Raw genomic sequence first — 27,993 nt, 5'->3', positions numbered from 1 at the left:
AGCAGTCCTCTTGCTCCTTCCAAGCCTGCCCCAGGCCCAGCAGGCCCCACCCATCTGTCAGAGTGCACCCCACTTGCTCCCGTCACCCGGTCATGGTCTATTGTCGGCTGTTCATCCCCCACCAGAGTGGGGACAAAGACGGTATCTCGTTAGTTCCTCAAAGCATCCCCAGCAAAGCTCCTGGCATGTAGTACACACTCAATAAATAGCTGATTGTGTTTTTAAAATCCTGGTTGGACTCCTTTCTCCTTCCAATACCCCTTTCCAAAGTGACTTGGTCTCAGAACTCAAGCTGTTGGACATGGCCTGCAACTAGCCGAGGAAATCATGGCCAAGGGCACCTTCAAGAGCCAGATATTTGGACCCAGCCTCCTGGAGTGTGCAGCCCTCTGGGGGCTGGACCGTCAGAGCCAGGATGGATCTGGGGTCTGTGGCCCTCCCAGCAGGCCTGGTACTGGGGGTGGAGAGGGGCCGGCGCGGGGGGCTCCGGAGCCTTGTGGGCTCCCGCGGGGGCCGTGGCCGGCAGCGGTGCTGACAGCTGTGGCTTCTCCTTGCAGAGGAAGGCATCAACCACGAGTGTAAGCTGTGCAACCAGATGTTCGACTCCCCGGCCAAGCTCCTGTGCCACCTCATCGAGCACAGCTTCGAGGGCATGGGTGGCACCTTCAAATGCCCTGTGTGCTTCACAGGTAAGGCGCCATGTGTGCGCGGCAGGGAAGCCGGTGGGGACAGGGATCCCAGCCGGGGCTGCCTGTCCCCTTTGCAGCAGGCACCAGAGAGGGGTCCCCCAGAGCCCCTGGCCCCCAGCTCTGCCTCCTTCCTGCAGAGCTGACCCGCCACCCTCCACTCAGGCCCTCTGGCGCCTCCTCCAGGGGACCAGGGGACGTTGCTGGCACGTGCCTCTGCCCACAGCTGCTGGGAGAACCTGGTCCACCTGCCCACTGTCGCCGCCTGCCCTCCTGGCCCCACACTCCTCTCCCAGAGCCTCCGGCTCACCATCCAGCACCCCGGGCCTCCCCCTCGCACACCCTGGCTCCCCGTCCCCGGCCTCCCCAGCTCCCTGTCCCAGCACATGCTTTATCCATGCTCCAGGCTGCAGGGGTCAAGGGCAGCTCTGCTGGCCAAGTCCCCAGCCCCCAGCCTGGCTGCCCGCCCGGGTGAGCGGCTGTCCCAGCCCGAGGCGAGTCTCAGGGGCTCTGCCGGCCCCCTGCTGGAACCCAGATGGCAGCCGGTGTGCATGGGGAGCCTGGCCTTCCCCTGCCTCCCCCGACATCTGCCGTCTGCCACCACGGGAAGCCCACCCTGGGGAGGGCGCCTGGCGGGAGGGTGTCTCTGAAGCGCTCACCTCCCCGACGCACAGCTGCTTCAGGGCCGGGCCGCCTCGGGACGTATGCCACCGGGAAGCCAGGGCTGTGACCTGCTCCGTGACAGGCCTGGGGAGGGGGCTGTGCACCTCTGGGGCTCTCGGGAGACCTGGAGCACCCGGGTGCCCTCTCTCCTCCTGCTTGGAGGATGCCACAGCAACCTCAGCAATGAAAACAGTCCCTCGTGTTGGGCAGGCAGCTTCTTGTGCCAGACCCTGTGCTAAGCTTGTTTAATTATCTCAGCTCTGTCACCTGCTAGCAAGTGACTCTGGACAAGTATTTAATATTCCTGGTGCCTCAGTTTTCTTGTCCATTAAATGGGGATAAGAACAGTGCCTGCTTTAAAGTCTGTGAGGTATTTGAAGAGCTCACACATGGAAGAAGTCTGGCCGATGGAGACAGGGGCACATCTCTTGGCCTCACTATGTGCTTGCTCATCTTTGAAGTGCTTTATGAATATTCATGTGATCCTCCCAGCCACCCGGGGAGGTACATACAATAATAATAATGAGCTCCATTTTTGAATGAGGACATGAAGCCCAGAGAGGTTAAGTGACTTGCCCAAGGTTGCACAGTTTCCAAGTGGCAGAGCTCAGCTTATCTAGCTCGAAGTCCTCTGGGAGGTGCCGGTCATATTCCCTGTGGCACTGTCTGGCCCACAGTGTCTGTGCCTGGGTGATCCCTACCTGAGCGTGGTGTGGGGCAGCTGCCGGGGTGGCTGGGCGGGTGTCCTGCCTCTGATGGCCACTTCCGGGTGCAGTCTTTGTCCAGGCCAACAAGTTGCAGCAGCACATCTTTGCCGTGCACGGGCAGGAGGACAAGATCTACGACTGCTCGCAGTGCCCGCAGAAGTTCTTCTTCCAGACAGAGCTGCAGGTGAGCGCCGCCCCGCGCACCCGCCCCTCCTGGGGTCTGCCCGTGGGCACACAGTGTCTTGGGTTCAGCCAGGAGGTTGGGGGCTTGAGCTTGGGGCCACCCCGAATGTGAGAGCAGCAGGCGGCCGGGGGTGTGACCCCGCTCCTCAGGACAGCCTGACCCCGCAGCAGGCCCAGCCCGCAGCAGGAGTCCCACGGTCATGCGGCTCCTGTGACAAGTCCCCTCCTCTCTGGGGGTTCCATTTCCCCACTTTGTTGCATGATGCTATTTGACTGGCTTTGGCTCTGGGACTGGTGGCCCGGTGGGTGGGGCCAGGAGTTCGGGGGCCCTCACTAGCCGAGGGGACCCCTGGGAGGGTCCTCAGCAGGCACCTGCAGCCCCCTCCTCGTGTCCTGTGGGTCCTTCTCGCCTGTTACTGGGTTTCTGAGGACTGAGATCTGAGCCCAGGGAAAACCACTTTCTCTGTCGGTTTTTGCAAGAAATTGAGCCCCTGGACGAGGTCACGTGTGCACCAGGAACACCGCACACGCACACAGCGCGGCACACAGCGGACAGTCCCCACGCTCGCTCCCCCCCACACACAGATGTCTTTGGCCTACAGCAACACCACAGGGGGACGCTGCAGCCCCCGAAGTCCACACTGCCACCCGGGGACCGCGTGGGTGGACACAGAAGTGGGGCGCAGTCCCTTGCGGCCAGGGCGGGGCAGGGCAGGCCGCAGCAGCCTCCTCTGGACCTCTGGGGCTACAACAGCGGCTTATTGGTTGCTCGTGTGACGTGAGGGGCAGGTGGCACTCATTCCATGACCTGGACTCACGGAGCGTCCCTGCCCGTTCACGTTTCCATGGTCACCGAGGCCAGGAGGAGAGTGAGGTGGGGACAGCAGAGCCAGCTCTCCAGGCTTCCCAGGGAAGTGACGCACGTCCCCTCCTCCCAGCCGTGGCCCCTCCAAGGGACCCCCTGCCTGGACGGGGAGGGGCACTGGCATTGGTCAACAGCCCTGGGGACTCCCACACACCGTGGCCCACAGGATGTCACGTAGCAAACCCCCCCAGCCCCCAGGAGTGTGTCAGACCTGGTGACCCTCTGCGGTCACCCATCATTTTGGGGGGCAACAGTGGTGGCCACTCTGGGGTGGGAGCAGGGCAGCCGTGGCCTCTCTGATCCACCAGAGCCCACCTACGCGGCCAGGCCCGGCTTGGCTGGCGCAGCGTCACCTGGGGGACTGGGAACAGGCCCACAAAGCGCACAGAGCCGGTCACCACCTACTGTCGGCCAGGTCTCCACAGGAGGCCCGAGCCAGGACTGGGCTCAGCCTTCATCGCTGACCTGGAAAAGCCCCCAGGTATTCTTTTCGGGAAAGTTCGCTTCTTACCATCCTTTGGGCAGCCCTCGGAGCTCCTCATATGGATTGTGTGACCTTCATTCTGCTGTCATATTATGGGACAGAATTAGGGACCCAGTTATGCAAACCCAGGCCCCTCTGCTGTGTCCCCCTCAGATCCACACAGTGAGGCTGTGTCTCTGGGCTGAGGACACATGAGGGACCGTGGGGCCCAGGGCCAGCTCCTGGTCTGCATCCTCCCATCCAGGAAGCCTCTGGCCTCCAGCGCTGGCCACGCCCGTCCTCCCCTGCCTGCCCCACAGTGTGGGCCCACTACCAGGACAGGCCTCTTAAACCGCATCAGGGCTTCTCAGCTACGAGTCACTTGGACTTGGTGCTCCTCCATCGTCCCAGGCACCAACCGAGGGATGACTGAGCTCCTCTTGGTTGGCTTTAAGGTGTTCCCCCAGAGCCTCCGCGTGGTGGTGGCGGAGTGGGATGTGGTGAAGCTGCAGGGCACAGACTCCATCCGCCTTGGGCTCCGCCTGCCTGGGCTGGGGACCAGCCTGACCCGGGAACGGTTCCTATGAGCTGGTGATTTCCTGGGTCACCCGGTTCACTTTTAAGTCAGACACTCAAATGCCGAGAACCTCACTCAATTACAGCCTTAACGAGTCACTATTTGTGCAATTAATGATTTTAATTGCAGACCATTTAAATGGGGGAATGTTGTAGCAACGCCAAATCTATGCAAATAATGGCTCCCGTTAAGTAACCTGAATGGCAATTTTCTGGGTCTGGGAGGAGGTTTTTGGCTGAGGTTTCACTGTCATTGCACTGAGGCTGGGGCTGCAGGCCCTGTAGGGTGGGAAGGAGAGGGTGACGGGAGGGTCTGGGTGGGGCCGCAGGAGAAAAGACCCAGCCGGAGCTCCTGTCTTGCTAGGGCCTGACCTGGCACTTGTGGCCGTATGTCACTGGAGGTCATGTAGGGAGACCCTGGGAAGCCAGTGTTGGTGAGCACAAGAGACTGTGGCCAGAGGTCTTAAAGAGATGCACAGTTTAGGACTGAGCTCACCAAAGGACCAGAAAGAACTGCTGTGGGGATAAGAGTATCAGAGGCACGATTGACCCCCGGCTGGCTTGTCCTGTCCGACTCTAGACTTTCCTAGGATACATTTACAGGAGCACGCTTGCCAGGATGAGGGAGGTGCAAGCCCTGTTAGATTCTGAGTTCAGCTTGTTCTGCCTAAAAGACTGAGATTAATTCAGAGGACTTTGACAAACTGGGGCATGGTTTTAGCAAAGTGATTAGGAACACGAGAGGGAGTCATGTTTTGGTGTTCATTTGCTTAAAGCATGTATGTGGAGGGCCCACAGTGTACCCAGCACTCGGTCTGAAACTGAGAAGACAGTGGCGAAAGAGACATCGTGGGCCTGTGTTCTACAGGGGTTGAGAGACACTTTGCAGTAATGATCAATGACGGGAAGAAAATGGGTCCGAGCATGTCAGGAGGGGGCTAGTCACTCCTTGGTGAGTATGGTCAGGGAGAGCCACTCTGAGGAGGTGGTACTGGACCTGAGACTCGAATGTGAGCAGATAGGCAGCGTGGATGAGGGCCATCAGTGCAAAGGCCCTGTGGCTAGCATGGGGCAGAGTGCCGCTAAAGCACAGCAGTGGGGAGAGGCAGATGGAGTCCAGGTCATGGGAAGAAGTGTACGGCACTGAAGGAATTGGTTTTTTTTATCCTCATTGTGATAAGAAACCAAGCAGGGGACAAACGCAGGACAGCACTGTTTGCGGGTTTCTTATAAAGTTAAACATGCACTTACCGTGTGAGCCAGTGGTCCATTCCCAGGTGTTTGCCCCTCAGAAAGGAAAGGGTGGGACCACCCATGCCTCTAGGTGAGCAGAGACAGCAGCTTGATGTGTCATGGCCCTGCACAGAAGCCACCTGGTTGTCCTCCCCTGGTGAATGGGTAACAGACGTGTGAATGTGGTCTGTTCCTACAACTGACTGCTTGTCAGTGCAAAGCACCCGTGGATACGTGTAGTGATGTGGACACATTTTAAATGCCAAGTGGAAGAAGCCAGATTCAAAAGGCTCCGTGCTGTACGTTCTCTTGACTTGACATTCTAGGAAAAAAGAGAGATCTATCAGAACAGAGGGGTGGTTGTCAGGGCCATAGGTGGGGGATGACGGGGCAGACTGAGCAAGGTTTGTGTGAGCGCCCCGTCCCCACATCCTAGGGACTGGTCCCCGGTCAGCCTGTGGGGATTGCCAGGCCTCAGGGACCTCCCAGGAGACTGTCCTGGGTGGATCTGGGAGAGGAGGATGGTGCATTGTGGGAGAAATGCTGGGACACCTGTCTTCAAGCCCTGGACGCTCTGTGGGGTGGAGTGATTTCTCAGCACACCTCGGGTGGCCCTGTGAATTTGGGAGGTGCCAGACACTCAGGACGCAGATCACGGTCCCTGCTGATCGTGGTGCGGGGGCATCACTCTCTGGAGTCAGCCTGAGCCACAAAGGGAATTCGGCTGTAGGTGAGCAGGGTGGCCTTTGGATGCCAAGAGCAAGAAGTGACATTGAGTTTTGGTGGTCCTGTTCCCAGGAGCCAAGTGTCACTTAAGCGAGACAGGGCCACCCAACCTCCTACCCCTCTCTGCTCCCGTCATCTCTGCTGAGACAGACCCCCTGGTGTTTCCGGGAAGGGGTGGCCACAGGTGGCCCAGAGACCCTGATTACAGGTGGCCTGGAGAGGGAATCGGAAGCTGAGCGGCTCCAGTGAGCTGTGGTGGGGCAGCACTGGGCCACACTGTACCAAGCAGCAGGAGGAAGGGCACAGGCTGCGGAGGCAGCACAAGTGTCCCGGACGTGGAAGACGCAAGGAATCCGCGGCACAAGTGCATCTGTCCAGAGTCCTGCAGAGCAGGAAGCAGGGGGCACGGGCTTTGTGGGAGCAGCCCTGAGTTGAAGCCTTGTCCTGGGCTCACCCTGTGCCTCGGTTTCCTCATCTGCAAAATGGGGGTGTTGATGGTTCCTCCGTCTAGGTTATACTGAGTAAGGCCCTGGGCACAGGGGCCGGTTACTCTTCAGGCACTTGGAGGATCAGGTGGCTTTTTAGGGCTTCCCCCACTTGGAGTTGGCTGTGATTTCTGGCCTGAGTTTGGACAAAGTGAAAGTCTGAGTCCTTCCTGAGGCAGCCCAGCCTCGGGGCCCTGGGCCTCAGACACCCAGTGCCAGGCTGGGGGAGCAGCTGGGTCTCCAGAGCAGCGTGGCAAGGGGGAAGGGGCGTGGAGCGGGACCCTCCACTTGTTCTGGCCAGGCCCTCTTGCTGCAGACCCTGTTTTCCTCCGCTGTGCCCCAGGCCCGGGAAGGGCAGTGTGGAGATTCGAGTGGGGTGTAAACAACCCAGCAAACATCAGGGCTTGTGTTTCCAGCCGCAGGGCTCAGCAGATGAAGGCCTGCGGCCTTGTGGGCCCCTTGCCAGGGGTAAGCCGACCTGAGGGGAGGGGCGTCCTCTCCCCACACAGCCCAGCTGCCTCTGGATCCCAGGGACACTGAGCAGGGGCGGTGCCTTCTCCCCCTCCTAAGAGCCCCAGGTTCTTCCTGTTCTTCACCACCTGCTCTTCCCCACCCCTGAGGGGACACGGCAGGGAAAATGCTGCTAGCCGTCCATGCTAGTGGCTGGTGGGTAAGTCCGTGCAAGGGGACAAGACCCAGTCCTGACCTCCTCCACCCCCAGGTCTCCACCTGGGCCAGGTCTCCTCCCAGCACTTTGCATGAAGGGTCTCAGCGCACCCAGAAAGCAGGTACCTTATCCCGGGGATGGAGATGGACGCTGAGGCTCTGAGAAGGTCAGGCGGCTCACTTGAGGTCACAACCAAGTGGCAGAGCGGTGTGCAAAGCCAAATTTGTCTTTGCCACCGAGGCAAACAGAAACCCTCCAAAGTTTAAGTAAATTGCCATTTATATGAGCTAATAGATTTAAATGAGGCCTGCAGTGCTGAACTATAAAAAGCCTCCGTTGTCAGGGGACCCAGGAACTATTTTAGTAGTTGGGCCAAGCAGGTAGCACGAGTGGCAGTAACAGGGGATGCAAAAACATGTGCTCCTGGGTGAGCCCCGGTGGAAACGCCCCGGGCCCCTGGGCCGGTTGTCAGGCGCCGCCCTGCACAGGAGCCGGGGGCGGGGACCTCATGCTTCCAGCGCTGCCTCCTTCCAGCCCTTTGTGGAAGCCTGCGACTTGCTGGCTGTGGTGGGGAGGAAGCCTTGACCCAGAGAAAGGTCCCTGGCGTGCCCGGCCTGGTGGGGGCAGCCGGCCTGGGCGCTAGGAGTCCCTGGCAGGTGCACGCATGCGCGCCACTCCCTCCTGGCCGGGCTGGGCAGGGCAGTGCGGGCCTGCTCCACACCCTGGAGCTGGACCCCCTCGCTCACAGGGCCCGGCCCGCGGCGGCCAAGCGGCCAGCCCAGCATCCAGCGGGCGCGCTTAAAGGATTAGCTCTCGCTGTTCGCTTGTCTGGGCCTGATCGTGCCGCTTCCAGCTAAATGATTACAATTGATTAAAAGCAGAGCGAGGTCTTCCAACAGGCAACCTGAGCCCTTCCGAGGGCAAGTGGCCCGCCAGGCTGGATCCTGGTACCCAGCCAGGGGCGGGCTCTGAGCTCCTCCTGACCCTGCCTGCTCCGCCCTGGAGAACGCTGGGCGCCACCCTCCCCCTACTTTCTTTTTTAAAATTATTTTTATTTTTATTTTTTTAAATTTGTTTTAATTAGTTGCACACGACAGTATAATGACCTTGACATAGCATACATTTGAATCAGATGGGATATCATATCATTTTTCTGAGTGTACAGGTTGCAGAATCACATTGGTCATGCAGTCACATATATACACGCAGTGATAGTAATGTCTGCTTATTCTCTCCACCCCACACACCGGGTACTGACTCCTGGCGGCACTGCAGGGCTGGTGACATTGCAGGGCCCTGGGTTAGAACTGGGAAATCAACAGAGCTGACCTTCTAGGACCATGTGTCAGTAAATACATGAACTAGTGATTTCCGATTATAAAATTCAGAAGTAAAACACTGTTTTAACTGGAGGTGGGGGGGTGAGTGCTGGGGCAAGGGTGAGGGAATATTATGGGTCTCGTTGGATTGGGTGGTCAGGAAAGCTTTTCCCTTGAGTCCTGAAGAGGAGAAATAGCCAGTTTAGGGAAGAACTGAGGGATCCTCCAGGAAGGGAGAGAGCCAGGGGAAAGGCCCTGAGGCCCAGACAGACACGAGGTGTTCCAGGAACGGAATAACGGACAGTAGGACTGGAGTGAAGATAGTGGGACAGGTGGCAGCTGCCTTTCTGCTGCACTCTGCTGGGCTAATCTTGCTTCAGCTCTTCAGAGGTCTCGCTGGAGGCTTCCTGGACACGTGTGTGACTGCTCACCCTGGTGCTGAACACCCTTCCCCTCTGCTTCAGCCCAGTCCAAGTGCCCTGCTCTGAGAAGCCCCCCTCCATCCTCTCTCCTTTGGCTTTTCCAGTCCTTGACTTAATCCCTCCCCCTTTACCAACATGGATTATAAGTGACTTGATTTCCCACCCAAGTGTAAATATTTGGAGGTCGAAGTCTCCCTCTGTTGTAGATTCATCTCTCCACCTGTCTTCATCCACCTATTGATCTGTCCATTTACCCATCCATCTGTTCAGGCATCTCTTATCCATCCACCCATCTCTCCACCTGTCCATTCATCCATCCATCATCGTCCGTTCATTCATCCATCTATCCATCTATTCATCCATCCACCTGTCTCTTCATCCATTCACTTCTCAGTCTACCTGTCCATTCATCCATCTGTCTCTCTACCTGTCTATCCATCCATCCATCCATCAATCATCCATTTATCCATCCATTTATTCATTGATTCATCCATCCATTCATTTATCCACCTGTCTCTCCACCTGTCTATTCATTCATCCATCCATCATCCATTCATCCATCCATCATCCATCCATTTATCCTTCTGTTCATCTACCCATCCATTCGTGCCTATTCATCCATCCACCTGTCTATTCATTCATCCATTCATCCAGCCAACAGGGGAATGCATTCTTCTTTCTTGAGCTCACACACAAACAGGGAAAGAAGAAAAAGAAGGTGGGGTGCAATCTACAGACTCTGGGAAACCTTCTTGAAAACCTCTGGTCCTGGGGCTGAGGCTGCAGCTCAGTGGCAGAGCGCTTGCCTGACTTGTGTGAGGCCCTGAGTTTGATTCTCAGCACCATATAAAGATAAATAAATAAAGGTATTGTATCCATCTACAACTAAAAAAATATTTTAAAAAAATAACCCCCCCCAGTCCTTGTAAGATGAGCAGTGGGGGAGCCGGCTTCCTTGCCTCTCTGCACGACCACTGTCAGATCACGGGGTAATTATAACTAATAGTAATTAAACAGTGAGCCTGCTCTAGGCACGCACTTGGCATTTGGCTCTGGCAGCACTTTCTGTGGGTAGCAGTGTCTTCCTCCGTCCTGCTTTGGAGTGGCCCAGTCCTTGTCCCCTTAACACTGCAGGGAAAGCAGGGCCTCTCCCTGGGGGACAGCGAGAATAGTTCCTGGGAGTCAGACTGTTATTTCCACTAGAGCTGGCTACTCTTGAGGTCAGAGGCCCAGGAGGCTGGGGCTGGGCGCGATGCCACCCTCCCCAGGCTGTCCCACCCCATTACATTCTCCCCCAGATGGGTTCAGTTGCCTCCTCTGTTAACGGGACGAGAGCGGCTGCCTTGGGTTGTGGTCCATGGGCACAAGATGCTTAGACTGGGAGGTTGCTGAGGGCGTTGCACTTGCTGTCCTCCCACTGGGGCAGGAAGCCAGAGCCCAATCCTGCTCCCGGGGCGGCACGGCATGCCCATTCTCTGGGGCCCGCAGCCCTGGCTTCAAATCCCAGCCTCGCTACCAAGCAGCTCTGGGACGTGAGCAAGTTGCTGACCTTCTCTGGGCCTCAGGAGTCTGGGGGCAATGACAGTCTGTTCCCTGGGGAATTTTGAGGGTCTAAAGGCAATGGTACTTTAAAAGCCTCCAGCTCCAGGTCTGGCTCAGAGTCAAGCTCGGTGTGCAGCAGCCTGTGTGGCCATCGCCAGGGTCCATGAGCTTGCGGTTCACTTACTCGATTAACTGGACACACAGGTGCTCTGTCTTGCCCATGGGTGTTTTCTGAGCACCTCTGTGTGCCAGATATGTGCCGGTGGTGGAGACGCAGAGGGCTGTACTAAACCACTCACCTCACACAAGGAGGGAAACAGCACACCATCGAGCACCAAATATTGATGGTCGCTCATGGCGGACAGTGTCATGGCGCCGAGTTGCGTCATGTAGCGTGTCAGTCGTGAAGAGCATCTCTAATCTGAAAATCTGAGACTTTCCAAAAATCTAAAAGTTTCAGAGGCCAACCTGACTCTGCAGGTGGAAAATTCTGCACCGTGAAACTCTGTTTCCCGTAGGAAGTCATGAAGGGTATCGTAACGTTACCATCAGGCAACGTGGGCAGGGTGTGTATGAAGCATGGATGAATTGCGCGTGTACACATGGGTCCTGTCGCCAAGCGCTCTCATCATGTACAAGCTAATATTCCAGAATCCAAAACACTGCCATTCCCACGCATCTGGATAACTCAGCCCATAGTTCAACATCGGACCTCTGTGCACAGCACAGCCCCACAGCTGGGCCCCTCAGGGCCCGGGCTTTGTCCCCGCTCACTGCAAGTTGCTGTGTCGCTGGCCGCAGTCTGGGTCTCTGAGCCTCGGTTTATCTGCTGTCCAAGGGGGACAAGGCCTTCCCTGTTCACAGTAAAGTATGACATCATTGTCACCAATGGATGGGCTGAGTGTCCTGAAGGGCTGCATGTGTCTGTTTAGGGGCTACGATTGGAGGAAACCGAGGCAGGCACTGATAATGTGCCTTGTCCTCAGGGAGCCCCGGGCCCAGGCCTGCGCTCCTCATGGGAGAGCCGTGGAAACCAGATGGCCTTCCCCAGGTGCTCACGGGATCGGACAGCAAGGCCTCACGGGGCGGTCTCAGGGGCCTCCCGAGGGTAGAACCATCGACAGGTAAACTGAGGCTCCCCAGCTTTACACGACGCTGGGGGACAGAGCCGTATGCCAGGCAGTCTGGCCTGAGCGGGTGTGTCCTCAGCCCTGAATGAGGCCAAGAGTGGAGAGAGCCCTCACAGCCCTTAGCAGCCAAGGCCCAGCTCTCTGTGGACCAGGGTGGGTGGACAGGCCTTGCCTCCCAGAGAGGCCAGTTCCAGAGGACCATATCAGTGCCATGCACTGTGCCCGGGGCACGGGCCACACTGCTCCGCACAGCCCTGTATGTGCAGTGGCTGTTCATGGTCACTAGAGATGAGGAGGGGGGACATGGGCATCTGGGAGGGTGGCCTTAAGGCAGAAGCCTGTGCCCAGCTCTGCTCAGATGCCCTCCTGAGCCCCCAGGGTCAGCCTGCCTGAGCAGTGAAGTGTGTTGAGGCCCAGGTGGGGACCGGGGGAGCCTCCCCTAAAGGCCCAGCTCGGAGCAGAGATGGCACTTGGAATCGGCCTCAGGCTGCCTGTCTGCCCATCAGAGCCTGTCATTCATGCCCTAGGGCAGGGGGCCAACCAACTTTAGAGGGGCACCATGCCATCGCGACAGATGGGCACGGGGGAGCTGCCAGGAGCCTCGAGCCCCTGGCTATTGTGTGTGTCTCGAGCCCAGCCCCTCGCCAGCGTGGTCCCAGCCGGGACCAAATGCCTTCAGTTTCTTAGTAACGATGACAATACTAGTAACAGTGGGTGCCACACTGGTTCAACAGCCACAGAAATGTGTACTGTGCAAAGCTCTGCCTGTCACTGACATGGACAAAGAGGACGCCTAGCGAACAGGAAGGACAGGGCGCGGGGCCAGAGGGTGCAGACCTCAGGCTCGCTTCTTGCTGTCAGTGGGCCTTGGGCATCCGGCTCTCTTCTTGGGGACTCACCACCCTCACCTGAACAGTGGGCCACCAGTACCTTGCTTGGCAGGTGATTGTGGGGAGACAAAATACCGATTGTGAACGAGGCCCGTGTCCAGCCCCCCGCCTCCCCGAGAGGGGCTGGCAGAGGAGAGCAGACTGGGGGTAGAAGTGGCAGAGCTGATGCCGAGGTCACCATCCCTCTTTTGATGGGAGGGACAGGCTCAGGCACAGAGCTGGTAAGTGGCAGAGCTGAGCTGCAGCCCTGGGCGGGAGGAAGGAGCCTTCCCTGTGGGAAGCCTTTTACATCCATTATCTTATCCTCAGGGCAACCCTCTCAGGCCAGTGCAGTTACTGTCCCCGTTTTACAGACGGGAGACCGAGGCCCAGCTGAGCCGTGGCTGAGGTGGGATTTGAACCCAGGCAGTCCGATGCCCTGTGGCCTGAGCTTCAGCCGCCGCTGCAATGCCGCCCTGGGCCCCTTTCATCTCGATGAAGCCGGCTACCTCCCACCTCGTCCACGGAGGGGCCAGCTGCCCCCTACTAGGATGCTGGGCTTCGGCCTGGCTGGAGGCTCTCGGCCCCCTCCAGCTAAGAGAAGAGACCAGGGTGCTCTCGGTGGAAACCTGGATTGCACTCTTTGGTCGAGCAGGAACAATTACTAATGACATTTAGAAAGAAATTAATGATGAGAAATGCAAGTTGGCATTTCAGGAGCACCAGTCAGCGGCCGCCCGGCAACACTCACAGGAGAGGCGCGGGCTGGGGGCTGGGCAGGCAGAGGAGACGGAGGCAACGGCAGAAAATTAATTTTGCTGTGTCAATAATGAATGTGGGTCTCCTTGCTCTGCTGCTGAAGTTTAGACAGAATCAAACCAGCCGGCTGGGGCTTGTCCAGTGCTGCAAGAGAGTCACTGTGTGGCTGTACCATGGACGAGGGCAGGTGACAGTTTCAGTTTGGTGTCATTTTTAAGTGTCACTGGGGGGGACAGTGGGGTGGGGCTACAACAGGGAACAGCCAGGGGGAAGGAGGTGGTAGTCTTAGGATTAGGTCATTTGGGCTTAAATCTAAGAGCCACCTCTGACCAGGTAGATACTTAGCAAGCCGCTTTTCCAGAAAGGCTCAGAAAGAGCCTCAGTTTCTGCATCAGTAAAATGGGACCATTGCTGGTGACAGAGGACGGCATCTGGGGCTGGTGGCCAGGGTCCAGTGCTGACCGGCTCCGTGGCCTCAGGGAGTCAGCCTCCTGGGCCTCATTGTCCTTACCTAATAAAGGTGTTTTGAGGATTGAGGAGTTAATGTATGAAGGTGCTGAGAACAGTGTGTGGCACTTACTAACCTCTAGGTAAAAGTTAGCCATTGTAATTGTGGGAAAACTCCCTTTTTTGAAATATAGTCATTTAAAGGTCTCACAGGTGAACACAGCCTACCTTGGTCTACCAGTTTGTGTCAAGATATTTAACAGTTTGCAAGGATCATCTCCTTGTGCCTCAGCAACCTGGGGCCACTAGAAGTACTTTAGGGTCACAGCATTTTACAGATTTGCAATCTGCGGCTGGGAACTGGGCATTAAAGTGGGCAACCAGCAGTGGGGAGTGGGGCTCAGGCTAAGGGTGGGTGTGCATTCTGCCTGTTAGGGTTTGAGTTGTGAACAGGAGAGCTGAGTGGGGGACCCTGCTCTCCTACTCAGTGACAAGACATCCTGACAAAATCAGAGCTGGGTGCATAGCCCCAGAAGGCTGCAGCCCTGACCTATGACACTGTCCTTGTCTCCCCCACTTTTATTCCGGATGCTGCTGCATCAAAAGCATGGGATTGCCACAGTTTTGCATGGACGGTGTTAGTTAGGACAGTGTGAAGTGACTGTAACGCATTGTAAAACCTTTTATGTGTATGGTCTGGTGAACCTCACATCAAGTCTGCTAGGTAGACATATTAGCCCCACCTTTAAGATGAGTAAGTGGGTACTTAAGAGAAGGGAAGGCGTAGGGTCACAGAGACAGTGTCTGCTGAGACCAGATCTGAACGCCAGCCTGTCTTCCCTTGTACCCACGTATTTCCAGCACATTCCTGCCTCCACCATTCCTCCATCCAACCCTCCCCTCCCCCATCATCTGCCGTCCATCCACCCACCCATCTGCTCGTCACCCGCCAGCTCCTCTCCATCATCAGCAGCACATCTGTCTCCCTGTCCGTCAGTACCGGGCATGCTCGTGAGCTGGGAACTGCAGAGCTTTTATGGTCCCTTCCTCGTGCGCTCTTAACCCCACAGTTACCTGCGCCTCTCCCCACCTTAACACAGCCTGCACACATGCGTACACACTCACACATCTGTTAGTTGAGCGGCACTGGGGTAGAGTCGCTGGTGCTGAAAGGGGAGCCGTCCCGTCCTGCAGACCACTTTGTCATGGCGGGCAGGTATGTGGACAGTGACAGTGTGCCCACGGTGTGATTGGTGGCTGAGTGAGTTTAGAGGACAGGGAAGGCAGTGTTCTTTGGGCCCAGCCTCCCAGAGCTGGGCAGCCCACAGAACCCTGCCTCCCTGGGGTGATGGGTCAGCCTCTGCCCTTTGCTTTGTGCCGGCTCCGTCTCTGGACCAGCAAGGGTGCACACCTACGTGTTTCACAAGAACCGTGGCCATCATTAACTGTAATCGGTCTCAGCTGCAGTTTTGATCACTGGTGCATGCACACAATTCATCACAGCAAATTAGGTCCATCTTCGGAACTTCTGGCCCTGCAGCCTGGGGGCCTGTGAGCAAGGGGGGCTGAGCTGTGTGAGCTCAGGGAGCCAATTTGGGGGGTGCTGGGCCATGTTTTCTGAGGGTGACCACCCTCTTCATCAGCGTGGGCAATTTCCTAGAATTTTGAAGACGCAGGAAAGTTTTACTATTAACAAAAATTTCTAAGAAAGTAGAATGGATCCGATCAAAGTTTTTTAGACATCATTTGCAAAACCTAAAAAGCACTGGGTTAGTTCGGGGACCTGAACATACGTGTTCTGTATAATTAGTGACCGTGTGACCTAGATTCTCCAATGCAGCCCTGATTTTCGAGTATTCCATCCCTGCTATTGGCTATTTGTCCTGGTTTTCATTTTGTGAAATGTGCTGCTCTGTGTGGAGCTGGGTTTGCTTGTCGCATTTTGATGAATAAGTAGTGAAGATTATCAAGACCTGCAAAGAGTCAGGAAAAAAAAAAAAAAATGAAGGGGGGAAAATTTCCTCCCACCTCAGCTGTTTCCAAGATGGCAAAGTTCCTCACATGTCCGGGGGTCTTCCTGCCCACCTTCCTGCCTCCCTACCCTGGAACCCGGGAATGCTCACACATTTCTTTCCAGCAGCCAGCAGGGCCCCTGTCCCCTTGGCTTGCGGTGACCACAGGCGAGGCCTTTCGGCAGCACGTCCCAGTGCTCAGGGGCAGGAACCCTGGATTTGTGCTTCCATGGCCTGGCCCCGGAAGCTGCGCCATTGACCACCATTGACCACCACTGGTCAGCTCAGGTGTCACAGAGGAAGCCCCTCTACTTCCTGGAAATGAAGATGGTCTTGGAGCCAGTACCCACTAGTGCTTAGGAGGTGGCACTGTGTCCCCTGGGTACTGCAGCTGTCTTCTAGCCAGGCCACCTTGGTCTGTGCAACTTCAGCTCTGGAGCCACAGACATGGGGGCAGCCACCCAGCAAGGACCCTAGCCTGGTTATGGTGGTGCAGAACGGGCCCCTCTCTCTCCCACCTGACCTGCTCACCCTGGAGGATCCTTCCCACTCTCTTTTCAATGTCACCCATTTTTAAGTGTACCGTTCAGTGGCATCGAGTGCATCCTTATTGTGGGACCATCCCCACTGCCCATCTCCAGAACCTCTTTGTCCTCTCAGACTGAAACTCTGTCCCCATTAAACACTCCCGTCCCAGTCCCCTTCTCACGGCCCTGGCAGCCAACATTCGACTTTCTCTGGGAGTTCAGTTCTTCTAGTTGCTTCACATAAAAGGAGTCATGCATTATCTGCCCCTCCGGCTGGCTTATTCCGCTTAGCGTAATGTCCTCAAAGATCTCTCCTACTGGAAAAAAATAAAACAGTCTAACATGCCCTGGTGGAGGGGAAACAAAGGGCACTGGGCGAGGAACTTCTTTCTCCCTCTCCTGTCCCTAGCCAGTGGCTGGAGGCTTTGCCTGGCTGCCTAGCTTGTGGGCTTCTAGAAGACTCCTGGAGTCTCTACCAAGTGTGTCTCAGCCAACACTGGGGTACCGTGAGAGCCGAGGGATGACACCCTGCCTTGCGGTGTCTGTGGCGTGATGAGGGGCAGCTGGCCATGATGGGTAGATGACCAGGTCATGGCAAGCTGAGGAAGGTGCTGGAAGGAACCCTCGGCAGGTGCAGAGCTGTGCCATACTGGGAGGGCGGGAGGGCCAGGCCAGGGCTGGGCCTCCGAGGAGAGCTGGAACGGGGCTGTGTGGCGCACTGGGCAGCAGGACAGCTGTTGGGAGGTCGGTGGAGGGAGGGGCTGGCGATTGGAGGAATTGGAAGAAGTCACTAAGGCTGAGGGCAGCAAGCACCCCACCTCGCAGGGCCCTCCTGATCCCGGTCAGGACTGATTCTGGGTGGAGCAGGGACCCAGGACGGCTCAAGCAGGGACCCTCCCTTGAGGAGACCTCACATCTGGGCTTCTCACGGGCACTTGGTTGCTTGGCTTCCCTCTTCCAGGAATATGGACTTCAGAGGGGCCCCGTGGCCCAGGCGGGTGGGGGTCCCAGCAGCGGGGAAGGTTAGTCGCATCGTGTGGGGAGACCAACGCCAAATCGCATCGTCATCCCCTGACACCTGCCCAGCACTGTCATGTAAGGAGTCTGAGTGTGTGTGTGTGTGTGTGTGTGTGTGCGTGTGCACACGCGATTGTGGACTGTTGGTGAGCAGGTATGGGCCTGGGGGTTTATTGTGGTATCCACACACAAAAAGAGAGAGGGGTGTTCCTGAGTGTGTGTATGGGGGGCCACCTGTGTGTGATCGTGAGCCATCAGTGAGTATGGGACATGGGGGGATCTGTGAGTTTGTATATGTGGACGAGAGCGTGAGCTCTGAGTGTGGAGTCCCCATGGCACAGGGCTGGGGGGTTGTAGGGGGGACCTGGGAACTTTCATAAGTGTCCCAAGAGGCTGTCCCTCCATACCACTCCTTCCTTCTGCCCCTGGGGATGCTATGGGACCAGAGGACTCTGGGGCCTTAGAAGCCAGGAGAGTTTGAGGGGAATAATTATGACCCTCAAGGGGCACAGGTCTCTCCAGATAGAGACAACCCCTGAGATGCTCACGTGGGGGGTCCCGTATGGCTCTGGGTACGGTGGGCGGTTCTAGTCTCCCTGTATGTGCCTTGGTGTCACCAGCCGTGCTCACCCTGGCACACCCCAGACGCACTTAGGTCAGCCGGGCAGGACAACTCCCGAGACAGCCGCGCTAGGACAGGCAGGCGATTCCGGCGTCACCAGAATCTCCCTCTACCTCCGTCCTCTTCTTGGGAATTCAACTGAGCCAAGTCCCACCTCCCCTTCCTCTGATGAGGACCCTAAATAATCCTTTGGCCCTCTGCCACCTGAGAGCACTGCTCTCCCCTGCCTCCTGCCATGGGGGCCCCAGCCCTGTTAGTGTGGCGAGGGTCTTTGGGGCATCCTGGGGCCCTCACAAACACCAGGCCTCAGCCACAGTCGGCCTGCAGACCTGTTTTGATTGACGCACACAGTGCTTTAAACACTGAGGAAGTTTGGTCTCTGAAGAGAAATCTAGATTTCCAGGTTCTTGGCAAAAGCAGAAGCCCTGGTGACCCTGGGCCTACTTGACCATGGGGCAGCCATCCCTGGGGCTGACGCGCTCCTTCCCTCTCCGTGAAGTTTGTGTTCTTCAGACAATGGTCTTGGCTGAGCCATGCTGCTCTGCACCTGGGCTGGGCTGACCTTGTTGGCCATGTGGCCCCAGCACCTCCACAGCCCCCAGGCTGAGGCCTGGTCTGAACCCGCAGCTCCACGGGGTTGGAGGAACCCTGCCCGTGGCACATGGATCTCCAGGAATTCATCAGCCCTCTTTCCTGACACAAAAACTTCCTCAGAGTTTGTGTCTTGGTCTTCCCGTTGTCGATCAAAAAGGCAGATTAGCCCTGAAGTGGAAAGAGAGGCCTTCATGAGGTCTCGGGAGACCATCCACCAGTGCCACTGTGTCCCCACTTCCACCCTGGGCCTTCCTGGAGGTCTGCAGTGGGTAGGCCTGACTCTGTCAGGCTGGAATCACACCTTCCAAGGGTCTGGCTCACACTCCTTGAGGGAAGGGGACTGGGGGTTGGTTATTTCAGATTTGAGATGAACTGTTGCCTGGGTCCAAGCAGGCACCTGGCTGCCGTGGTTAGTGCAGGCTTCACAGTGGCCGACGAGGTTGACAGGCCCAGTGCAAATGTCCACAGAGCTGAACCTGGGACACCATCGCTGGAACCGTCTGTTCCCAGGGCTGAGTCTCCAATTTGTTCCCAAGGGGCCTCGCCACCAGGGATCCCTCTCTGGAAAAACAGCAAGAGCTGCAGTGGCCAAATTAACTCCGGACCTGGGGTCGGGTATGGGCACCCTGTCCCCTCAGGGCGACAAATCTACAAGTAGCCCTGGAAATATTTCTTCTCCTTTTGCTTGTGACAACAGCCATAAAACTCTCACTTCCCTTGTGCGGCGGCCAAGGTCTCGCCTCTTGCCCTCGATTCTCTGCTCACAAACAGACCGCCTGGGCCCATTTGCGGGCTGAAGTGTGGTTCCCCGGAGTGTGCCGTCCCCTGGGCAAGTATTGTGCGTTCCCTTGTTTGGTTGGGTGGCTCGACTTGGGAGCCTGTTTACAGGCTGGTTCCATCATAGAAGGCTTCGGTTCCCTCCTAATAATCTATTCTCCGGTGAGTTTTATTTTCAAAATGTAAGCAGGATGGAACGTGTCCCCGTGGGATTTTTTTAAATTTCCCCCCCACCCACATTTTCTCCTGTGTTTTCATGTGAGGGTCGAGGTTTCCAGCTCCTGTCCTGGGTGCAGGTGAGAGGGGAGCTCAGAGAGGGGAGGTGCACAACAAAGAAGCCCAGCCAGGGTTGGTGGCCTTGAACCTCCAGCAGAAGAAGTCTGGGTCAGAGGCTGTTGGATGTAGCCTCCTACGTCCCCCAGGCCACTCTTGGGTCCCTGAATCTGTTCCTGTTCTTGGACCGACCCTCCTGCTCCCTGGAAGTTGGACTCTCCCTCCTGGCGCGGAGATGGGGTGCACCCGCGCTCGCACAGAGACCCGGCACTTCCCTGCCTGAGCCTCGTGACGCTCACTTCCTGCTGCTCTGGAGTGGCAGACGACAGGCTGCCTCCCTGTCTGGAGGCAGAGACAGGAAACCCTCATGCACATGGCTGCACGTGGAGGAGCTGCTGCTCTTCCTCCGCCTTGTGAGCTGCTGCAGGGCTTTGTCCCAGGCCAGCGGGTCAGGGGGCTGACTCTGACGCCCAGGGTGGGTGTCTCCTCTGCATGGGCAAAGCTCACCCTGCCCTTGGTGTCAGTGGCACGATACCTAAGCAGGTGGGGGCTGCCGGGGGAAGTGGGGTGCATCCACGTCATAGCTTGGGCCCTGGGGGAGGGCCGCCGCGTCACTGGGCAGGCGTTTGGAGGGAGCCTTGGCCATTGCTCACGCCTAATTTTAATGACGTGCATTAGCTAAATTGTGTTCTGAGTATTCATTCAGGGCTGTTTATGGGGCGCTCTCGAGTGCGCTTACCGTTTGTCAGAAGTGCAAACTAGCGAACATACGAGCCTTTAAGACAGGCCATCTGTTCGTCTTAGACCCTTGGACGATTGTCAAATGCTTCTAAAAATAAGTGCTCACAAGCAGAGAGGGGCTGCCCAGGTGATATGCAGCAGAGAGGGGAAGCAGAGCTGCCTCTTGTGCACCCTCCCCAAAGGGAAGGAGAGCGGTGTGCGCCGGGAGGAGGCTTAGCCAGGGAGCAGAGGCCCGGAGCCCAGGGAGAGGCGGACCCCGCTGAGACACCTTTTTGGCTGAAGGCATGAGCTTCTTCTCCCCGTGTCTTGCATCTCGTGTAACTCCACAGCTCAAATACCTTCGATGGCTCCCCATGGCCCAGATTTAAGGGCAAGCTGCCTCGTCTGGCATCACGGAGCCTCATCAATAAGGCCCCCGCCTTCCTATCCAGGCTCGTCTCCGCAGCACATGCCCTGCGCTTCTGCCAAGCTGAATTATTCATCGCTCCCCCAACATATGCTGCACTTTTCACATTTCACAGGCAGAGCAGTGCCACGGCGGGGGGGGGCTCTGCAGACGCGCCGTGGAGGTGCCGATCGGCGCCGCCTTCCAGCCACAGGACCCGAGCCTGTCCGCGCCTTGACTTTCTCATCTGTACAATAGGGGCAGTAATGGCGCTTAGCTCAGGGCACTGTCGTGGGGCTTGAAGAGTGAATGCTCGTGAGGTGTGAAGCGGGCCTGACACGACGGGGTGAGCCACGAAAAACCTTGGTCACCGTCAATGTCATTCACGTCTCAGGCGGTTTGTTCAGGTGGGATGTCCTGCCCAGGAAATGCATTCGTCTCTGTGTGTGTTCACAAATGCACACGCACGCACACTCACACACAGGGCAAACCTTAACGCAAGCCGTCCTTGGAGGGCAGCTTCTTCCTTAAGCATCTTCCCATCAGAAGTCCTCTCTCTGTGGTCCTTTTAGTGAAATCTCACCCCTGCTCCAGCCACAGGCTTGGAAAAGGCCAGGAGCTGCCCACCTCCCACCATCTCTCCCTCCCTCCCTCCCTCCCTCTCTCTCTCTCTCTGCTGCCCACTGCACAAGGCCAAGCTCCCTGTTTGTGAAATGAACCCTAACAGAGCCCTACTCCCTCCCTGCCCGAGTCCAGCATGGCCGTGACTGTAGTCTGGTGGACCTCCCTTTCTCCCAGAAACAGACTCTCTCCGTGGCTAAGAGGACTTGCTGAGTTTGTGGACTTGGTCCCTGCCCTTGGAGAAAGGCCATTGTCAAGCCATGGTGGCTGCAGCCTGCCAGGGAGTGGCTACTGGTAGGAGTGGGGAGGAAGGAGGCCGACCAGAGCTGCTTCCCATGAGGAGGGGGAGCGAGGTGTTGTGGGGTCCAGGCGAAGGCCTCTGGGTTCTGCAGGTGGCTGGGGGACAGGGAGAACGGGTGGGAAGTCCTGGGGGTGAGTGGCTTGACTAAGCTGTAGGGACTCAAGGGCCAGAGCCGGGGCTTCTTCTCCAGGGATAAGTCTTCCTTTCCTGGTTTTTAGGGTCTTTAGGGCCTTCGAGTCTGGCTACCCCTGCACTCACCATGGGCAGCATGGGTTCCCCAAGGAAGGGAGTGGGGCTTCTGCATCCAGGGTGCTCCAGGCCCAGCCTGGGACATGACAGATCTGTGGAGTGGGTGGGTGGGTGAGCCACACCTCCCGCGTTCCCCGGGGAGTCTCACCAGGTATCCCACTTGGTACCCAGAGGCAGGGGAAACTGACTTGTGGGTTTGGCTACGCCACCTGGGGGCTGGAGGGGAGCCGTCGTGAGAATGGGGGGCTTCATCTGGTGCCTGCTGCCCAGGAACAGGACCACCCAAGATCGGGCCACCTCAGGAACACTCCTCAGACCTCAGCAGCCTTTGGGACAAGCAGGAAGGGGCTCCGCTGGTCAGTCCACTAAACTTGTAGGTATCCTCCTAGGGGTACTAGCAGGGAGCAAGAGGCCCTTCCATCCCAGCCACCTGTCTGGTCGGGAAGACCCTGGCGGACACCACAGGAAGACCTGTGCAGCACTTCCTTATGGCCAGGCCTGGGATATAACTACATGCACATTGTCTCCTGGGTCCTCGGGGCACCTCAGAAGAGGCAGCCCCAGTCCCCAGAAGTCAAGGCATTTATTACGAGGCCACATGGCTGGTAAGTGGCAGAAGTAGGATTTGAATTCAGAGGTAGGATTTGGACTCAGCCCAGCCCAGCGCACTAATGCTTCCTGCCTGTCTTGAGGTCACTTGGTGAAGTGCATCCCGGGATGAGCAGAGATGTCTCGCTGCTTCATGCCCCCATGACAGGCACAGTCTTCCCACTGACACTGGGGTGGGTGGGCATCAAGGGGAGATGAATCGGAGTCCCCTGGCAAAGAACAGGAAATGGAGCCAAGACCTGGAGCAGCAGTCCTGGGCTGCAGGCGGAGGGCGGGGTCTGCTTCTGTGCTGTGTTGTGGGGTGGGCTGGGGCAGGGCTGCCTCCCGACAGAGTTGGACCCCAGCTGAACCTCCACGTGGCCCACTCCGGCTGGTGTTGGTGCCCCGTACACCTGGCCCAGTCCCCCTGTGCCCAACTCAGACTCGAGATTGGATTGGGATCAGAAACACCTTGCTGCTGAATCCCCAGCAAGGAGCTCATGGCTGTCACCCGGCAGGGAGTCAATAAAGCTTTGTTGAGTGAATGAACGAAGGAGCGTAAGTGAATTCTGGGCTGTTCCCTTGAGAGGCCGAGCGTGCGACAGGGAGCCAGCTCCTGAGTCCTGATTTCCACAGGGGGCTCCTTTTGTGGGTCTCCCCAGGACCCCACCTAGGCCTGACCCCGACACTTCTGGGAGTGTGCAGAATTCTGTGCCCACCCCAGGCTCCACCTTGCCCATCTCAGGCGGAGACTCCCAAATCAGGCTCCACCAGAAACCTCCAACCCCAGGAGCACATGGGCGAACAGCAGCCGCAGCCGTGACCACCCGCCCCTCCCACTCCCCCATTTTATTTTCCTCACCTGCTTCTCTGCCCCACAGCTGTGTCTCCCTGGCAGGTAGTGAGGCCAGTGTGGATGCCGGGCCTCCATCCAGGTCTTCCTCGTCCTTCCCTGGCCCCCACCCCTGGCCTTTATGGTGCAGGGAAGTATTCATCTGCGGGTCGGCGGCATCTTTAAAAAACGATTTTCTTCCTCCTCCAAGGGGCTAAATATAGCACAGGCATAAACAGAGAAGTAGACATTAAGCCAGAATGCCCTTGTGAGGACCATGGCGGGTGGAAGGAGCTCTTAGGAAGGAAGGCCTCCCCCAGCCACGCCTCTCAGCCCAGGGGGAAGGGGCTTCGAGTGTGTTCAGGATTGTTGAACTGTGCCCATTGGAAGTGGCTCCCCTGCACCCCCTCTGCCCTTGGAGAGACTGCCCTTGGCCTGAGGCAGAGCTGATGCCCTCCCCAGCTCAGCACCTGGTCCCCTCTGCCACACACACACACACACACACACACACACACGGTCTTGACCAGCCTCCTGGCCGAGATGCCGTCTGCACCACACTCCGCAGACGTTTGGGGGCCTGTGCGTCTCGCCCCTCACATCAGGCCCCTCAAGGGGCGAACCCACCTGGAGTCTTCTCCTTACCCTCACTGTGCCCAGCCCAGAGCAGAGCATCCAGCAGGTACTTACTAACAGCACACTGAGTGAATTTTGGTGCCCAGTTCCCTTGGGGCATCAAGTTTTGACATTTCCATCTGCTGTGACATCCTGGGCTTTTGTTCTCATAAAAAAATATAGATATACTTCAGGGAAGGAAATTTTACCCTTCCATCTCAGAACCACCTGCTGTGGCTCTTTAAGTGAGAAGGGCCACTGTTGCTGTCATTTATTCCCCCAGTTTCCTAACCCGTGGTCCGCCTTCGGGAACCCTGAGTTTCCGCCTTCGGGACTGCTAAGCCGGCAGCTCCCAGCAGCCAGGGTGGACGGCGAGTGCCTCCGCCGGCCTTGTGCTTGGCACCCCAGCAAGAGGCTGCCTCCTCACCCAGAGGTCCCCGGACACTGCCTTGCACCCTGTTGGCGGTGTGTGGTCCTCGAGGATCTGGTGAAGTTTAAATACCGTCTTGGTGTTCTGCTGCTTGAGTCCACATTGGTGGGCAGTCTGTGGCCTGCACTCCCGCCATCCCTCCAGGTGACCTGTGGGCTGGCACCACCCTGGGCCTGCCTGGGCCCTGGGACCCTGGCACACTCAGCCCAGCCTCCCTGCCTTTGTGCGGCTCCTTCCCCTGCACTAGCTGTCCCCGTCCCCCTGTCTGTCCTACCCACGCGCTCCTTTGTTTGCTCACCCTCTCATGGGTGCCTTCAACAATACGGACTGTCCCTGTGCCAGGCCCAGTCAACGTGAGACAGGAGAAGAGCTGCGCCTGGTGTCTTCCTACTGCCCCTTCCCTTCCTGCTCCACAGCCCCCCACTTAGGAAGAAGGAACGGAGTACACCTGATAGCCGCCGCTTCCCGCTGGCTCTTTGGGCACAGTGGGAAGTGAGACCTCCAGATTGTCCCTGAGCAGCTGTGTCTGCCATGCTGCCACGAGGCACTGGAGGCCCAGGTGTCCCGTCAGGACTGTGTGCCCAGCACTGGGCCGGGTGCTGTGGGGATGGGAAAGGAAGGGATCCCGGCAGAGGCCAGACTTGCCCAGAAGAGGTGTGTGAATGTGTGTGGGAGGTGTCAGGCGGTACCTGGAGGGGACTTCGAGGTGGGAAGGTGATCTGTATACCCAGAGGACTTGTGCATGGCTCAGTTAGGAGGGATAAGAGCCGGTGAAATTGAGACAGAAGAAACTTGGAGCTAGAAGGACGGTCTGTGCACGGGATGGGCCGGCTCCCCCAGGACTAACAGGCTGTCCCTGTGCAAGTACAAGGAGAGGTGCCTTGGCTGGAGGGTGTGGGTTTCCATGGAAACCGCCTGCATCCCATCTGTGGCCTCAGACAACCTGCCTAGTGCTCTGGGTCCATGACACCCATCCCGAGTTGCCAGGACATGTGGCAGTCTGGGCTTGTGTCTGGTGCTGGCCTGGGGTGCCCATCTGGGTGTGGGGCCCTGGATTCTCATTGCCTGGTTCAGCCCCTCCTGTGTCCTAGCTGGTTGACCTTGGGCTGATGATGTAGTCTCTCTGAGCCTTGATTTCCTCATCTGCTGATGTCCCAACTTGTCAGGCTGTTGTGGGGATTGCAAGTGATTCACACGCAACGTGACATAGCGCCCATGCCTGCCAAACACCAGCCATGCAACCTGCACCGGTGTCCTTGGCACCCTGCGTGTCGAGTATCAGCGGATGGAGTGCTGGGGGCTGTGTCTTCTCTGTGTGGAAGGGGTGTTGGGGGCTGCCCCTCCTTGACAAGGAGCTGGCTGGAGAGGTCAGTGATAGCACCATGGAGGCCATTGCAGTGACTACAGTGTGGGGTGGCTGCCACAGGGGACTTGTGCCTGGAAGCAGGCGCAGTCCCATCTCAGACCTGGGCCCCAGGGCTCCAGGAGAAGCTGTGGGCGTCCACTTCGCAGCCAGACCTGGAGCCCAGGAGAAGGATACAGCGCCTCTTCTTCCCCCTGGTGGTCAGCAGCAGAGCTGCAGGCCATTGCTCCCAGCTTGTGTGGAATCATAGGCCGCTGGCCAGGGTGCCCAGCCAGCCACAGGGGCAGGAGCTTCACCCTGGATCAGCAGCCCTTGTGCACTCCACGCAAGGCCACTCCATCCCTCGTGGACTTCATTTCCTCTCTCCTGGGTCATGAGAAGGAGCACCACCTGAGGCTTGGATGCACTTGGTCTGGATTTGCAACCCAGACCACCGAAAAGAAACAAAAGACTGGGTTCTCAAAGGCCAAATCCCACCCTCACCCGCTGGCTGTTGGTTCCTATGAAAACAGATCAACACTACTGGCCCGCTCTGGCTGGCAGGAGGGGGGACGTGCCATTGGCTGTGACGAGTGGGAAGCATTTGGCTCCAGGGTCCCACCTGGGCCCTGGGTTCCCAGGCGAATTCAGCCAAACGGCACAACACCCTCCTCTTCTGGCCCAAGAAGTGTCACGTGGCCACACAGGCAGGCTCCCAGAGCCCAGTGGCAAGAGGCTCTTCCCAGGCCCCTTCCTGCTGGGTGACCTGTCCCCTGCCTGGGCTGCAGGCTCCATGGCCGCCCACTGCCTCTGCGTGTCTGTGCCCACTCGGGTGTTTCTTGGCCAGAGAGCTGTGCAGCACATCTGCTGTCTCCCTCTGCTAGGCTCTGAGCAGCCACGGGGAGGATGGAGAGGGGGACGTGGGGGCAGCCTGCAGGCAGCCAGAGATAGTTTCCTCCTTGTCATTAGGTGGTTTTAATTCCTGCCACCTCCCCAGCATTTCTTCTTTCCCTCCACGTAGCCCATTTCCATTTCCCTCCACGTAGACCTGAATAGCCTTAAAAAAAAAAAATTACAGGGAGCCCAGGTTGGCAGCCACCAGAACCGATCTCCAAGCCCCCGAATCAACGCGCCGTCTTGGCAGCTGCGTCCCCGGAGCACTTTTTTGCGTGTTGCATTTTGTTTGGTGATAATCGAGACGCTTTTCCGCAGCTCTCGTGCACCGGGTGGGAGGGGCCAGCGTGCTCTCCGTTCCTCTGCCCTCATGCGCGTCTCCTTTTCTTCGCCTTTGCAGAACCACACGATGAGCCAGCACGCACAGTGAGGGACCGCTCGACAGGACACCTCTCCGCAGAAGGCTTGCCGGAGACGCCGTGGGGAGGGCCATTTGAACATTACATCCAATCAAAGTGTCATTTGCAACCCAGATGTAAAACTCTAATGATTTGGCCATGAGGCGCTGCTATTATAAGCAGCTGGAAATGAATATTAATGGCAGAGATTAAAAGTATTCCATGCTCAGTATTTTTTATTGTCCTGCTACAGCTAGTGTGCTTTTAGAGTTTCCGCCGCAGACTACATTTCTAGTGTTAGAGAAACCTGCTTTTTGAGGCTATTGTCCTTTGTTCCTTCATGTATTATATTGATAGTTTTTAAAAAAAGGATTAGTGTGATTTTTTTTTCCTTTGCTTCTTTTTTTTTTATTTTCTTTCTTGTTTTTCTTTCCCCCCTTTGGTTAACTACTTTTTAATTGCAATTCTAGGTAATTGTGCATCGTGATGTGATTGCTTGGCTATTGTCTGAATATTTCCTTTTAATTTTTTAATTAAAGACTAATGCTTTGATTGGATTTGCCAGTTCACCGGACAGTGATTAAAACTATGTAATGAATATAATCGGTTTCAGTGCAACTGGATGGTCTGCTTTTAAATGTGACTTAATCTGACTGCAGTAACTAGTACAGTTCAATAAAGGGAATCCATGCGATTAGCATCCGGCTGCCTGCTTCTCTCCTCCCCAGCCTGGGCTGTGGAGGGGGCTGTCATCTCCAGTGAGGGGTGTTTCCAGGCGAGTTCCCATGGGTTCACACATGCCCCTGGGGACCGGCACACAATAGACCCCGCTTCTTTTGAGAAAGAAGAAATGTAGGGACTTAACACACAGATTGCATGAGCTGGCAGTGGTCACACCAAAGTCAGAAGGGAAAGAACCCATAGAGATCAAGCACTCTGATTTTCTCATTTGTGATGGGGAAACTGAGGCTCCCGGGTCAATGGGCAGCATTCCCAAGCCCGTGCGGCAGGTTGGTCACTTATCCATGATGCTTTC

General features: G+C 57.1%; 1 protein-coding gene across 1 annotated transcript in view; it reads left to right on the top strand.

Annotated features, from left to right (window-relative positions):
* The window catches only part of Znf423 (zinc finger protein 423), a 316,423-nt gene extending 288,772 nt beyond the window's left edge, over positions 1 to 27,651 (top strand). The window contains exons 6-8 of the mRNA XM_076838789.2: positions 558 to 689; positions 2,125 to 2,240; positions 26,960 to 27,651. Coding sequence (XP_076694904.2) covers positions 558 to 689; positions 2,125 to 2,240; positions 26,960 to 26,989 — 278 coding nt within the window. The 3' untranslated portion in view covers positions 26,990 to 27,651. The remainder of the gene's footprint in view (positions 1 to 557; positions 690 to 2,124; positions 2,241 to 26,959) is intronic.
* The last annotated feature ends 342 nt before the right edge of the window (positions 27,652 to 27,993 follow it).

This window comes from Callospermophilus lateralis, chromosome 18 (genome assembly GCF_048772815.1).
Source record: "Callospermophilus lateralis isolate mCalLat2 chromosome 18, mCalLat2.hap1, whole genome shotgun sequence".
Taxonomy (NCBI): domain Eukaryota; kingdom Metazoa; phylum Chordata; class Mammalia; order Rodentia; family Sciuridae; genus Callospermophilus; species Callospermophilus lateralis.
Note: the sequence above shows the minus strand (reverse complement) of the source record. Positions and strands in the feature narration are given on the sequence as shown.